Here is a 12,753-nt window from a genome sequence, read left to right on the forward strand (position 1 = left end):
CCCTAATTCTTTTTTATTTTTATATCTTTTTTGCAGAAGAGGAATGAATGCAAGAGTTACAAAGTATAGATAAAACAAGCAGCTTTATATTAAGCATATGTTTTGGTTAACTGCACCCCCCCCCCTCTTCAGAAAAAAAAAAAAGCAGCAGCATGTATTTTTTTTCCTCTTTCTTTTTTAGAGAAATTTCTTAGGGTCTATGAAGTTTATTTTATCCTAAAATATAGGCATATCATCATGAAAAGTTTCATTTTTAGATTGAATATTATTTTTCTATGCAAGTAGGGAATAAAATAATGAACATTTTAGGAATTTTAGGACAAAACTCAAAATTTTAGGACAAATTTTGAAATTTTAGGAATTTTAGGACTCCAACCCCTGCTTCTAGTGTCAACATAAGGACCAAATTTTGTTTGATTCTGTCCGTTATACTTTCTGAGATGTAGCAGTCACGCATAACCCAGAAGGCGTTTGATTGCTCCACCTCTTTTTGAGGAAGTCACATACGTTACCAAATTTCGTCCAATTTCATGCAGTAGTTTTTGCTCTAGAGCGGCCTCTCAATATCGGGCACACTCATACAGACAGACGGAGTGACAGACATTTTCCGAAATGGTCAAAATAGTCTCAACACACCTCAAAACGTGTAAATCCGTCAAAATTCGAAAATTTTCTGAATCCAGTGCTTTCTTCTATGTACCAGAGAAGTAAGTAAAAAGCATTACTTTCAAGTAGTGATAAACCCACTATATGGTCGATGTACACTTAGTCTATGCTCTAGTCAAGATAAAACTGAAATTGATTGTTATTCAAAACTCAAGTTACTTAAAAAACGCTTTTTAGACTTACTTTTTGACTACAGACTCCAACGTATCAAGGTATTTAACTTCAGTCCATGACACATCATACCAATCCTTATAAGAATCAATTCCACAACACTTATAATCCTCTTGCAGAGCGTCTATTTCTTCTTTCACTGCTATTTCTGTCCGATATTTCTCCATGCCGGCTTGTAGACCCATGCCCAAAGCAGCTTCTAAAGTCCGAATTTCCATGAAGCATGTGAAGCCAGCGAAGCACACAACGAAAACCGTAGCTGCAGCAGCTCCGCAGTAGACCATAAAGTACCATGCAGCTGATTTAGCTGATTCAGCGTCCTCTACAGATCCACCGCCTATGGCAGACTTAATCCCAATAAGGCTTGAAAAGAACATTACGCAGCCTGATATTGCCATGATAACAGGAATCGCTTGAGGTTGGTAAAAGTCTTGTAGAAATGTTATTTGCTTTTCCAGAGAATTTTGGACGTACCAACTTAGCATGAAAAAAACAAGGGCAAAATTGACGGAAAGAAAGTTACAGGCTATTAAGCTCAGGACGAATACCTTTCGCAAGTGTTCTGTTACAGGAAACGCTAAAATATAATCCTCAGGTTTCATATCTTCTGTTGGATCGGCAATAGTTACGCGAGTAGATTCATCTGACTCATCGTCAGAATCCATTGCAGGCGATATCAAAAACTTTAAACCAAAACTATTTCTGTATATATCCAACTTTTAAAAATGTGTTCTGATTGCAACAGATTTATAGCACTAAAGTGATTATTGTAGGTATTTTCAGCAGAAATGTTTTAGCAATAATAAACTACGCAACAGAGAATAATTGATAGACATAACGAAAAACCTTGAGCAAAAGGGCAAACTTATTGTTGAGCAACAATTGAAAAAATGTAACAGACTTCTAATAATAAAGAAAAAAAATGTTTAATTTAAAAAGGTTTATCCTCAGTTTCACCGGCATTTAAAATTTCCTCCTCCTTTAAAAAGATCAAAAGGTAACTGAAAAACAGGGGGCATAAGCAGCTCGAACGGGGAGGCAACAGCAAGTGGCGGATCCTTGGGAGGGGGACTTTTTTTAGCAGTTGAGTTTTTTAGGTGGGGGGGAGTACGTAAAATTACTAATTAAAAAAAAAAACACCATAAAAATTGAGTTTTACAACTTATTCTCTACTTTTTGACGCTTCATATACAAAAATTTTATGCATTACAAATTCTGCAAGTACAATTCTCATATATTAATTTTAAAAAACCGTTTGTTCATTGTTTTATTTTTAAGTGCTCAACGAAAATAATATTTGCAGCAGTGACTCAACCAGAAAATAGTTTCAGAGGGGGCAGTCTTAAAAAATTCGCCATCTGATAGGGGGTTCAAGGATTCTTTCTTGGAAAAATTTTGAAACTGTAGTCCTAAGAACGTAGTTTTAGACGGTCTCTGAAGTTACGGGGAAGAAAGGTTCGGTGAGCCTTCTGTGGAAATGTTTAGAAATTGAAGTTTTATAAATACGGTTATAGGCGATATTTGTTGTCGGTACGGTAAGAGATAGGTCGTTTTGGGGCTGCCCTAGATCGATTAAAAAAAAAAAGATCTAAATCGATCACCCGTCTGCCCAATTTTTCGAAATCGAAGTTCCAAAAACGTAGTTACAGACAAATTTTGATGATGTTTCGAGTAAGGGGTTCTGGGACTCTCCCCAAAAAAATATTTCGAAACTTAAGTTCTAGAAAACCAAGTTTTTAAACAATATTCAGTGATGAAGGATTTAAACGCTATCCCCCTTGAATTTTTCGGACCTTTTACTTTTTTTCATTTTCAGGTTTTTACGGGAACATTTGTACAAATGTCCGGAAATTTTTCGTAATCGACGTCTTAGAAACGTGACTGTAGACCATGTTTAGGGTAACGGCAGGGGTTCGGCAACTTTTTAAAATTGAAGCTCCAAAAAAGCAATCTTAATCGATTCTTGATGTTGTTAGAGTGCGAGGTGTTAAGTAGTTCTCCCGTGGAAATTTTTCGAAATTGAAGCCCTGAAAACGAGATTTGCGACGCTCATTAAAGCTTTTGCGGGGGAAGGGGACTTCCGAAGAGTAGCATTATGAAGACTTTCTAATTTTTAGATCAACTAGGAAGAAGGGGGAAAATGCGGCGGGGGGGGGGGGGAATGTAATTAACTGATCAATAATCCGTCACGATTTATTTCTAAGTTTTTTTTAAAGCGATTTAGATTTTCTCGCGACATTCTTTTTTTCCGCTCATTAAAATAACTTCGTTTTTCGAAGGTGCTTTCTTTTCTTCTCTTGAATTATAAGAAATGTTTTTGAAAAACATTCTATTGAGCCTTCTGGGGGCAAAGGCCATATGCCCCCCCCCCCCGTTGCGCCACTGAATTGCAAAAGCTTTAAATGTTGTGGATCAATTCTACACCGAATAAATACAAAAGACAGTTTAAACAGGTTTGTGTTCAAAAACAATTATTTTAAAAGATTACTGGAAAACGAATAAAATAGCAAAAACAAAAATTTATGAGACTAAAAATGATCCTAAAGTGGGTAAATTGAACTACGAATGGAAAGCTGTATAGTGGCATATCGTTGAGCTTTTAAAGTAAGTACGATGAAAAATATTTACTCAGTCCCCGAACTCGAATTTTGATGTTCTTAACTTCTTGGAGTCTTATAACTTAGCATAATTTATAACCTATGATGGAGCATTTAATTTTTGTATTTTTCTATAGTTATCTTTATATTCCCGCAGAAACGGATCTTTGATTTTTCAGAACCGGACCCAAACCTAAAGCCTGCCACCATTACCCATCTTCCTTTAAATTTTATATCGAGGTCTAACGAAAAAACAACAGAAATAGGGTAAATTCACCTCCCTCCCGAAGTCGCTACCCTGGAAACTAGTGGTTGGGGTGCAAAGGATATCAGCTATGTACAAAAGGCTTGCTGCCGGGTGTATCCGGCAGTGCGATTCCTGCATTCATACTAAGTAGGCATGATTTCAATTATTAAGCACTAGCAGTACCCGCACAGCGATGCCCGTGCTAAAAATTCAATAGAAGTCCGTTGAATAAAAAAAATTGACGTCCCTCCCCCTCTCATGTGAAATGATAATTTTTCTTCGTATAAAATGCGTACAAACCTTTTCAAAAAAAATAAATAAATAAATAAATAAATAAATAAATAAAATAAATAAAAAAAAAAAAAAACTATTTAAGTTTCGTTGGAATTTAAAACTTTTCGTCAAATTATTAAATTAGATTTACAGTTGCTTTAAAACTCTATTTAGCGAGTGAAGCGTGGTTTTTACTGAAATTTAAAATATTTCGCCAAATAAACAAAAAAAAAAGACATCAAATAATATCTTTCAAATGTAAAAATAGTTCCGCAACTCTATTGTTTATCGCCAAACTCGCCCGGTAACCACGCCCTCATAATCCATCTGTCTAACGAAAAAAAAAAAAAAACATCCAGCGGAACATTCAAAACTCATCATCAGGAAAAAAAAAAAAAAGAAGAAAATGTCGTACATTTCACTCGGATAAAAACAAACCAAAAATTTCTTTTATTTAAAAGCAAATCGCCAAAACAATGAATTATATTTACGGTTGCTTTAAAACAATAATCGTAGACTGAACTGCTCAGCGCCTAACGCGCCAAGCGACCACGCTACCGGAACCCAGCCCTTTTGCGAGTGAAGCGGATGTTTTTTCTTTGGCAATAATAAATGTTTCGCCAAACAAACAAAAAAGTATAAAATCACATTAACAGTAGCTTTCAAATCTTTATATATTAAGAGCTGCGTTGCCCGGTCTACCTTCAGAATAAAAATTGTGTCAAGTGACATATATTCAACAATCAGGCCTTAATAAAAGAAAAAAAAAAAAAAACACCATGCAAAATTACCCTTCCAAACAATGACGACAGATATTAAAATACTTTTAAGAATTTAAAATGCGAAAGATGGATTTTAAAAGCGTAACCATGGAAACACGAAATAAAATAAGTTTAAGAAATTAAATGCAAAATAAGGAAAGAAACAACGGATTCAAAAAGCGTAACCGTGAAAACGCGAAAATAAAATGGTTGACAACCTGAATCAAAATGACAATTTTCGAATTTGATTTAAAAACGCTTGTAACTAGAGGTGTGATATCGATGGCAAAACATCGATCTTTCAAAACATCGATGTTAGAAATTAAAACATCGATGGTATGATACATCGACCAAAAAACATCGATGTTTTAAAACATCGATCTTTTTGTCAGTGCATAACATACATTTTTGAATCTACTACATTAAGTTAAGCAATACAAAAGAATACGTACACGACGAATATATTGAAAATACTGAACCTCAAATCATGAATATAAGTTAATAGGAATAATTTCGCAACATCTTGGTATTATAGTAGGACAAAAATTGATAATAAGACAAGCACCGATTAATACAAACTAGTTATAGTAATAAGGAAATATTTTCAAACTTAATGAAACTAAAAGTAAATTTACATCAAAAAAGAATCTAAGAAGAAATGGTATCATAGCACTCACCACCAGTTTAATGTTTACTTTGTCCCCCAAGAAGCGCATTTCTCTTTTCGCAGGCTATCCCGCCAGTCAGAGTAACATCTCTTTCCGATGGAACAGAAGTTCCCATCACTATCAAATACTTTAAAGCAACTTTTACCAGCCTTAAATTTTTAATGTTATAATTTTCACCGTAGTAACGTATAGCATTTTCCCTTAGTTTAAGAACTGGAGCCTTGAAATAGACTGCAAGTTCTGGCACTAAACTACTAGTGTCAGGTTCTTCCAATAGCTTTGACCTCTTCCTCACTCTCTAGTTAATCTACTATCTTGTAGTGACCTTCCCAAAAATCATCCTCTACACAGAAAAATTGATCTTAATAAAATGGGTGCAAAAAAAAATGATTTTTTTTTTAGCAACTCCATAAGTAAACTTAATTACCTAGCGAGAAAATTGGAGCAAATTTTATGATAATTTTAAATTAAAATTCAAAAACATCAACATCGAAAAAGCATTGAAACCAAAACATCAATGGTTCAAAAACATCGAAAGTGAAACATCGATGCTAAAAACATCGATGTTTTAACAAAAACATCGATGTTTCCAAAACATCGACATCGATGTCGCACCCCTACTTGTAACTTTTTTTTCCTTTGAAGATAGAAGCTAAGTTTTTCGACCATAGGTCGAGAGAGATATGGAGTAAAAAATGTCGCTTTTTCAAATGGTGTCAAAAAGAAAACTATGGGACAGTTCCTTCACTTTTAATTGATAGATTTAATAAAGAAAGTAGTGCTTTAATTTCAGCCAAGCCTAAAAAAGTTCGAGCTAAAAACGCAAATTACTCCCGCCGTAGTTAAGTTAGAGCATTGAAACAAATTGTTTAGAACCCGGAAAATTCTACAATTTTTAACGATACATAATATTAATATGTGCAAGTAATTTTTCACCCCTTTAATAGCCAATAATAGGCAATTTAAGTGAAATTTGGGCCTTCATTGGAATAAAAAAAGAATTATTTATCATATTTTTTTTTTCGAATTATAGCCTATGTTACTCAGTAAGAAAGCACCTTTCATATAGTGAAGGAATTTTTCGAATAGGTGCAGTGGTTCCGGAGATTACCTCGAATATATAAACACACAAAAATCCGCCCTCTCTCTTCATAATATTAGTATAGTGCCTAGAAGGAGGCCCTTTTTAGGCACTATAATATTAGTATAGATTATAGATTGCCTGTTTTTCTATTTCAAAGCATGTATCAAGTACTGAAAATAAATTGTGTCAACTATTGGATGGTCTCGTTTTAGTTTGGTGTGAACTCTGACCCAATGTTTTTTTTTTTATTAAAACAAACACACACACACAAAATTTTTGCATTTTTTTTTTTTTATTAATCTAATTTTTTCGTTGCATTATAAGAGGGGGCTAGCTGGTGCAGTCATCATTTATTAAAAGTTTCCCCTTTTATGAATTTAGCTAGGTTAACAAACAGAAAAAAATCATCTTAAAAGCATCAACTACTGGTGGTTTTACCTTACTCTGCTTTCTGAACAGTTTTAGGTTTACTTCGGATTTTGTGCTTTGGAGAAGAACATTCATCTAGTTCCTCTCTTTGAATCCGCTTTTGTCATCATCTCCTCGCTTTTACCTGCGCCTTTCTTCAAGTTCCAAGTTTTATAAAACAAAAGAATTTTCCTGCACTTTGTTTCAAAATTTTTTTAATACACATGAGATTTTGGGGGGAGAGGAACGTCCTCCCAAATAACCTCCATGGATCCGCCTCTGCTATTGTCTGATCCAGTGGTTGGAAAAACTAAATTTTTTTTGTAGCGAACTACAACTACAACTACTTTAGCACAAATGTAGTTAACTACAACTATAACTACTTTTTTCAAAATGTAGCAACTACAAACTACTTTTGAAATGTAATCGCTACTTCGCTACTTTTTAAAAATTAAATAAATAAATAACATACACATACACACCGTTTGAGATTGAATGAAAAAATTAACAAAATTTTCAGATTAATATATTGGTTCATTTGAACATGGAATATTGCTATAAATTATTTATTCTTTCTTCCTTTACTGAAACGATTCGTCAATCGAAACATTTTTTACCAATTGCACGAATATTCCCTGCAAGAAAGGATTTAAAAGTGGAAGGAGTTCAACCTTCAAATTTTTAATCCTTTCCTGACAGCAAGGCCGTATCCAGAAATTTTTTTCGGGAGGGGCCCGGATTAGCACATTGCCCAACACACACACCATATAGTATATAGAGACACACCAAACGCATAAAAATGTTAACATAGAAGACTTTTTGTTTCGATTTTTAACGATTCCACTGTTTGGACTGTTGTTATTTTATTTTAATTTCTTATTATTTTTCTTATTCACCTTGTAGTGGTTAGGATAACGCGAGGGTGTCCCTTTAAGTCGGATGTAGAACATCCATAATTTCAGGGGGTCCGGGGGTTTCTTCCCCCGAGAAATTTTTGAAAAAAAAAAAGTCTGTATTTTGAGGCCTTATATTAGGTAATTGAAACAACGAAAATATGAAAAAAAAAATAGGCAAACAAAGTTTTTTAAAAGTTATACATTCTTTTTCCAATCAAGATCAAACAAAATAAAAATTGCTTGCTCGACAAATCATGGAAATTAATGGACAGAGAGGAAAAACGAGAGAGGAGAAAAGAGAAGCACCCCGTCATCTGCTCATATCGACTTTTAGTGAAGCTTGTTTTTGATCACTCCCCCTATCCCCACTTTTTTTCATTAACTGCCCTACAGTATGAAAATTGTACAAAATAGTTTAAAAGAAATAGTGTAGACATGCAGAAAATAAGAACGGAAGGGTAATATTCTGGTCATTTGGACAATTCATACTTTATTTTCTTGATGAGATACAAAATTGAAGAACTTTTCAAGGAATTTCAAAAACTTAAATAATTTTCAGACTCTCGAACAGTTGAAATTATTTGAAGGTCTTATAACTTTGTACGACACACCCGTTTTAAGTTAATTAATGCAACGAAATATTTCTCGAAACAAACTTTTTTTTTTCAATTACAAGTAGTGCAGAAAATGAAAAAGAGTAGAGTAAGTGTTATTTTTTTTCTCATACTTAAGGTATTAACAGTATGCCGTAGAAGTAAGAAATTAAAAAAAAAAAAAACAAGCAATAACAAAAGAACTTCCATGATACTGAATTCGGCATTAAATAAATGCAAGACATGAAACATATCAGTCACAAAAATGATCTTGAAAATTATGCTACAAAAACGCGAGAATCGTGATTTTTGCATTTTTTACGCAGGGTGTATCAAGGAGCTGAATTTGGAACATCTTGGTAACAAGATACTCGCCTAATTGGAAACTAGGGGCCTAGTCTTTGGGGAGTCCCCGGCTCGAAATCAGTACAGTGTAAGTTTTATAAGAGTTTTAGGGGGAGGAGGGCAGGGTCGTGTACAGAGGGGAGAAGGGACACCTGTTAGTCCGGGCTCGAGCTTAAATGGGGCCCAATATCTTTAAACCTGGGGTTCAAAATATAGGTTAATAATATGGAGGGGGCCCAAAAAAGGTATTTGTAACAGCCCCAAAATTTCTGTGCACGCCCCTGGAGGAGGAAGTGCACAGAAGTCAGTTCGGCAGACTTTTCAAGTCTGCCGAACCAGACTTTACCAAAACTGACAAAGGGCCTGCCTTGACCTTGGACTGCCCTGAATTGAATTGGGAAAGAGAGCAGGAAATCCTAATTAAAGGTCTAAATTTCAAGTGTGCCTTGCGGCTAATGAGAAATAGAATTGCTTTTTCTGTATTTCTTCAAAATATTATAAATCTTGAATAGTAGCAAAATTAGGAATTAAAAAAATAATTCGTTATTCTCCTTTTCTGACATTAGGAATTAAAAAAAAAAAAAACCTTCTTCTGTTTTACGGTACAAAACATTTCGGGTTTGGGCTGTCAGGCGCCCCTCTGGATACGGCCCTGCCTGACAGTAAATAGTATTTCATTCAAGAAGAGCAACTCGGCTACTTGAAATTGAGATAAATCCAATCGTAATTTAATTTAAATTTTACATAGACTAGACATACCTATACATAAAATTGATTTAGATGATGAAGTGCATCAACAAAAGAGAAAAACTTAAATTTTCATTATATGAGTTAATTTTAAAGGAACTTATATTTCATAGTTAGGGATTCATAGGATAACATTAGTTATTTCATAGGAATTTATTGCTTTTGAGCTTCAAGCTAGGGTTCCAGACCTGGACACCATTTCTTTTCTTACGCCCCTGATAAAATGAAATAACAGCATTTTTCTATTTTGCCAATAACCTCAAAAACTCACAACATTTAATAATTGACTTTTAATATGTTAATATATCAACACTCAATCAGTAAAAAGGACAAAATAAAGAAAAATGAAAAATACCCCAATCGGTACTACTAATTATCCGAAACATGAAACATAACTAAAAATGATTACTTTACTTCAATGTGCAATTTTTAACAACAGTGGACTAGGGCTACAACGCAATTCGACTAACGCGAAATGTCTATATAGAGCGAGTTTTACTCGAGGAACGAATTTTGCAGCTGACACGAATTCCTCACCCGCTACACGAAAATTTTCTTAACGGAAGCGCAGGGCTTATATCACCTTCTTTCTTGGGTACTAAATATTAGTTCGACTGCATGTGCAAATGGCATTAATACCGAAAGCTTTTTGCTTAACGGGCAAAGTTTGCAGGAAACGGGAAAAAAATCGTTTCTTTCTTTTTAAGCCATGCTCTATTCAAGGCGAATATTGGGAAAATGTAAAAGTTTCTATGCCAAATAAAGTAATGGCGTCAAACAGATACAACACATGACGTCAAAATTATATGTTAGAGGTCAGCTCGAATTTTTCAGTCTTACGAATCTGATTGGTGCAACTTTTACTCGCGTAAGACTTGCACCAGTCAGATTCGTTTGAAAACGCGTTTTTTTTAAAACTTGATTCAAAAGTAGTTTCCAGAAATCGCTACAAACTACTTTTTTTTGTAGCGAACTACTCGCTACTCTACTTTTTTAAAAAAGTAGTGCGCTACACTACAAACTACTAAAAAATGTAGCTACTACAGTAGCGTCGCTACTTGTAGCGCGCTACTTCCAACCACTGGTCTGATCGCTTTTCCTGGAGCCTTCCTTCAAGTTCAAGTTCTATAAAAAAGAATTTTGCTGCTGACTGTTCTAAAAATTTTCAGGTACACATGAGATTTTGAGGAGAGGGAAACGTTTCTCCGTCCCCCTCAGTGAATCCACTTCTATTTTATAATTGTTTTTTTGGAGCTTCTGTTCAAGTTCCAAAACAGCAGAATTTTCATGCACTCTGTTGTGAAAATTGCTAGGTGTATATGGGATTTTGGGGGGGGGGGAGGGGAACTTTCCCCAGTTCCCCTGCTGCTGTTGTCTAATTGCTTTTCATGGTGCTTTAGTTGTGGTTCTAAAAAACAAATTTTTCTCCCGTACTTGTTTTCTGAATAGTTTTAGGTACACTTGTTTTTTTTCCTTGGGGGGGGGGGAGACATTCCCGCAGCTTCTCTTTTAAGATCCGCTTTTGCAATTCTCTCCTCGCTTTTCCTGGCGCCTTTCTTCAAGTTCAAGTTTTAAAAAATGGAAGAACTTTCCTGTATTCCATTCTGAAAATTTTTAGGTACACTTTTTTTTTTGAGCTGGGGGACGTTCCCCCTCTGTGGATCCGCGCCTGGTCAAGGGGAGGAGGGTGAATCCGTACAGGTTACTTAAAACTTTCGGGTCGAATGATAGCGGCAAATTTAGAAGTCTACAAGTCCTCATTTACACAATTAGACATATAAGGAGGGTTAAAAATAATGCTAAACCCATAATTATAAATGTCCAAACCGTAGAATCATACAGTAAAGAAAACAAGAGAGTATTATCGAAGAAATTGCAATCGAATTTCGGAATGAATGAAAAATCCGAGACATGTGTAAAAGCGTAAGAAATGGCTAAGATGTGTAAATTTTGAACCTAATTTGTAGAATTCTATAAATATGCATGTTCTTGAACTCAAAATCCATGACCAGATGTCAGTTTCCATGATTTTTGAGCATTTTTTTTGCTGAAAATGACTTTCTGTGACTATTTTCGATCATACTCGAAATCCATGACTCTTCCTGCCTTTTGAGGTGTGCGGACACCCTCTCCAATGAACATGAAACACCAGCTGACCTCCTGGCAGCTGTTCATAGCCTTCCTCCACTGCCTTGTAACCAACTGGCTCATAAAACTCACCCGGATAACATTACATGCCTGCACCATATTCAAGGACCACAGAAACATCAGTTTTTCTCTCGTAAAAAGTTTATTATTTAAATCCAAACTTATGACTGTCTGTTACACTGGACCCTTGTCTGTTACTGGTGACCGTACCCTAAGTTGAGTTTTAAATATTTATTTATTTTTTATTTTCAATAAACACTAAAAGTTCCAAGTAGACAAGAAATTTTCACACCAACTTCCCAAATATATTTAATATTTATGAATCAGTAACAAATACAAATATTTATATTTATGTATCAAATAAATATATATCAGCAACAAATACAAATATATTACACTTCTGAACTTACAAATGAAATAAATAATAAAAATGCATGATGCAAGATCATAAAATAAAATGCACATTTATACATTGATTTTTGTACAAGAAATGGGAAATAATTTCAATGATGATCAATATTACAAATGCAGAATTGCAAAAAATAAAAGATAAAAACAATAAAATAAAATAGTAAAACAAAACATAAATTCTTAAATGACATAAAAATCACTGAGCTTTTTGACTTGTTACTAAGGATTGCTTTCATGTTATCAACATGTAATGCTTTGAGCTTTTAAGCTTTATAAAGCAACATCACATATAAAAATTCTTTCAATAACTCGTTTCTATGAAATACAAAATGCAGTAGAGTTTCAATGTAAATACAACAAAATAGGTTTAGTTAGGTGCTTGCTTAGGCAAATCAAAACAGGAATGCACCAATTGAACAAGTAAAGTTCCTTAAAATTTGTTCTATTGTTAGTGTGCCAACATAGTGTTGAAAAAAAAAGGGAGGGAGGGGGTGGGTAGAGAACAGGGTTCGCTGATATATACATATCAGTCGATATATATATATCCAATATTTATTTCAAAAATATCATGATATTTTGATATTTATTTTTTTAACTGCGGTATTTTCAATATAAAATTATATTAATAATAGTAATATTATTTCTTTATTTTTAAAATCAACCTAAAAGTTTTGTGTTACATTTTTATGATGTATTAATATATCATTAATGTAATAAAGTAATAAAATAATCCTTTTT

The 12,753-nt window shown here is 34.1% G+C and overlaps 1 protein-coding gene across 1 annotated transcript; it reads right to left on the reverse strand.

The window, feature by feature from the left end:
* Positions 1–845: 845 nt before the first annotated feature.
* Positions 846–1,502, reverse strand: LOC129224335 (peripherin-2-like). Its single transcript, XM_054858775.1, has one exon. The coding sequence runs from the start codon at positions 1,500–1,502 to the stop codon at positions 846–848; it is 657 nt and encodes a 218-aa protein (XP_054714750.1).
* Between the last annotated feature and the right edge of the window lie 11,251 nt (positions 1,503–12,753).

The sequence above is a fragment of the Uloborus diversus genome, chromosome 6 (assembly GCF_026930045.1).
Source record: "Uloborus diversus isolate 005 chromosome 6, Udiv.v.3.1, whole genome shotgun sequence".
Taxonomy (NCBI): domain Eukaryota; kingdom Metazoa; phylum Arthropoda; class Arachnida; order Araneae; family Uloboridae; genus Uloborus; species Uloborus diversus.

Coding starts and splice junctions, on each gene's coding strand:
- LOC129224335 (XM_054858775.1), bottom strand. CDS start 1,502: ATGGATTCTGACGATGAGTCAGATGAATCTACTCGCGTAACTATTGCC.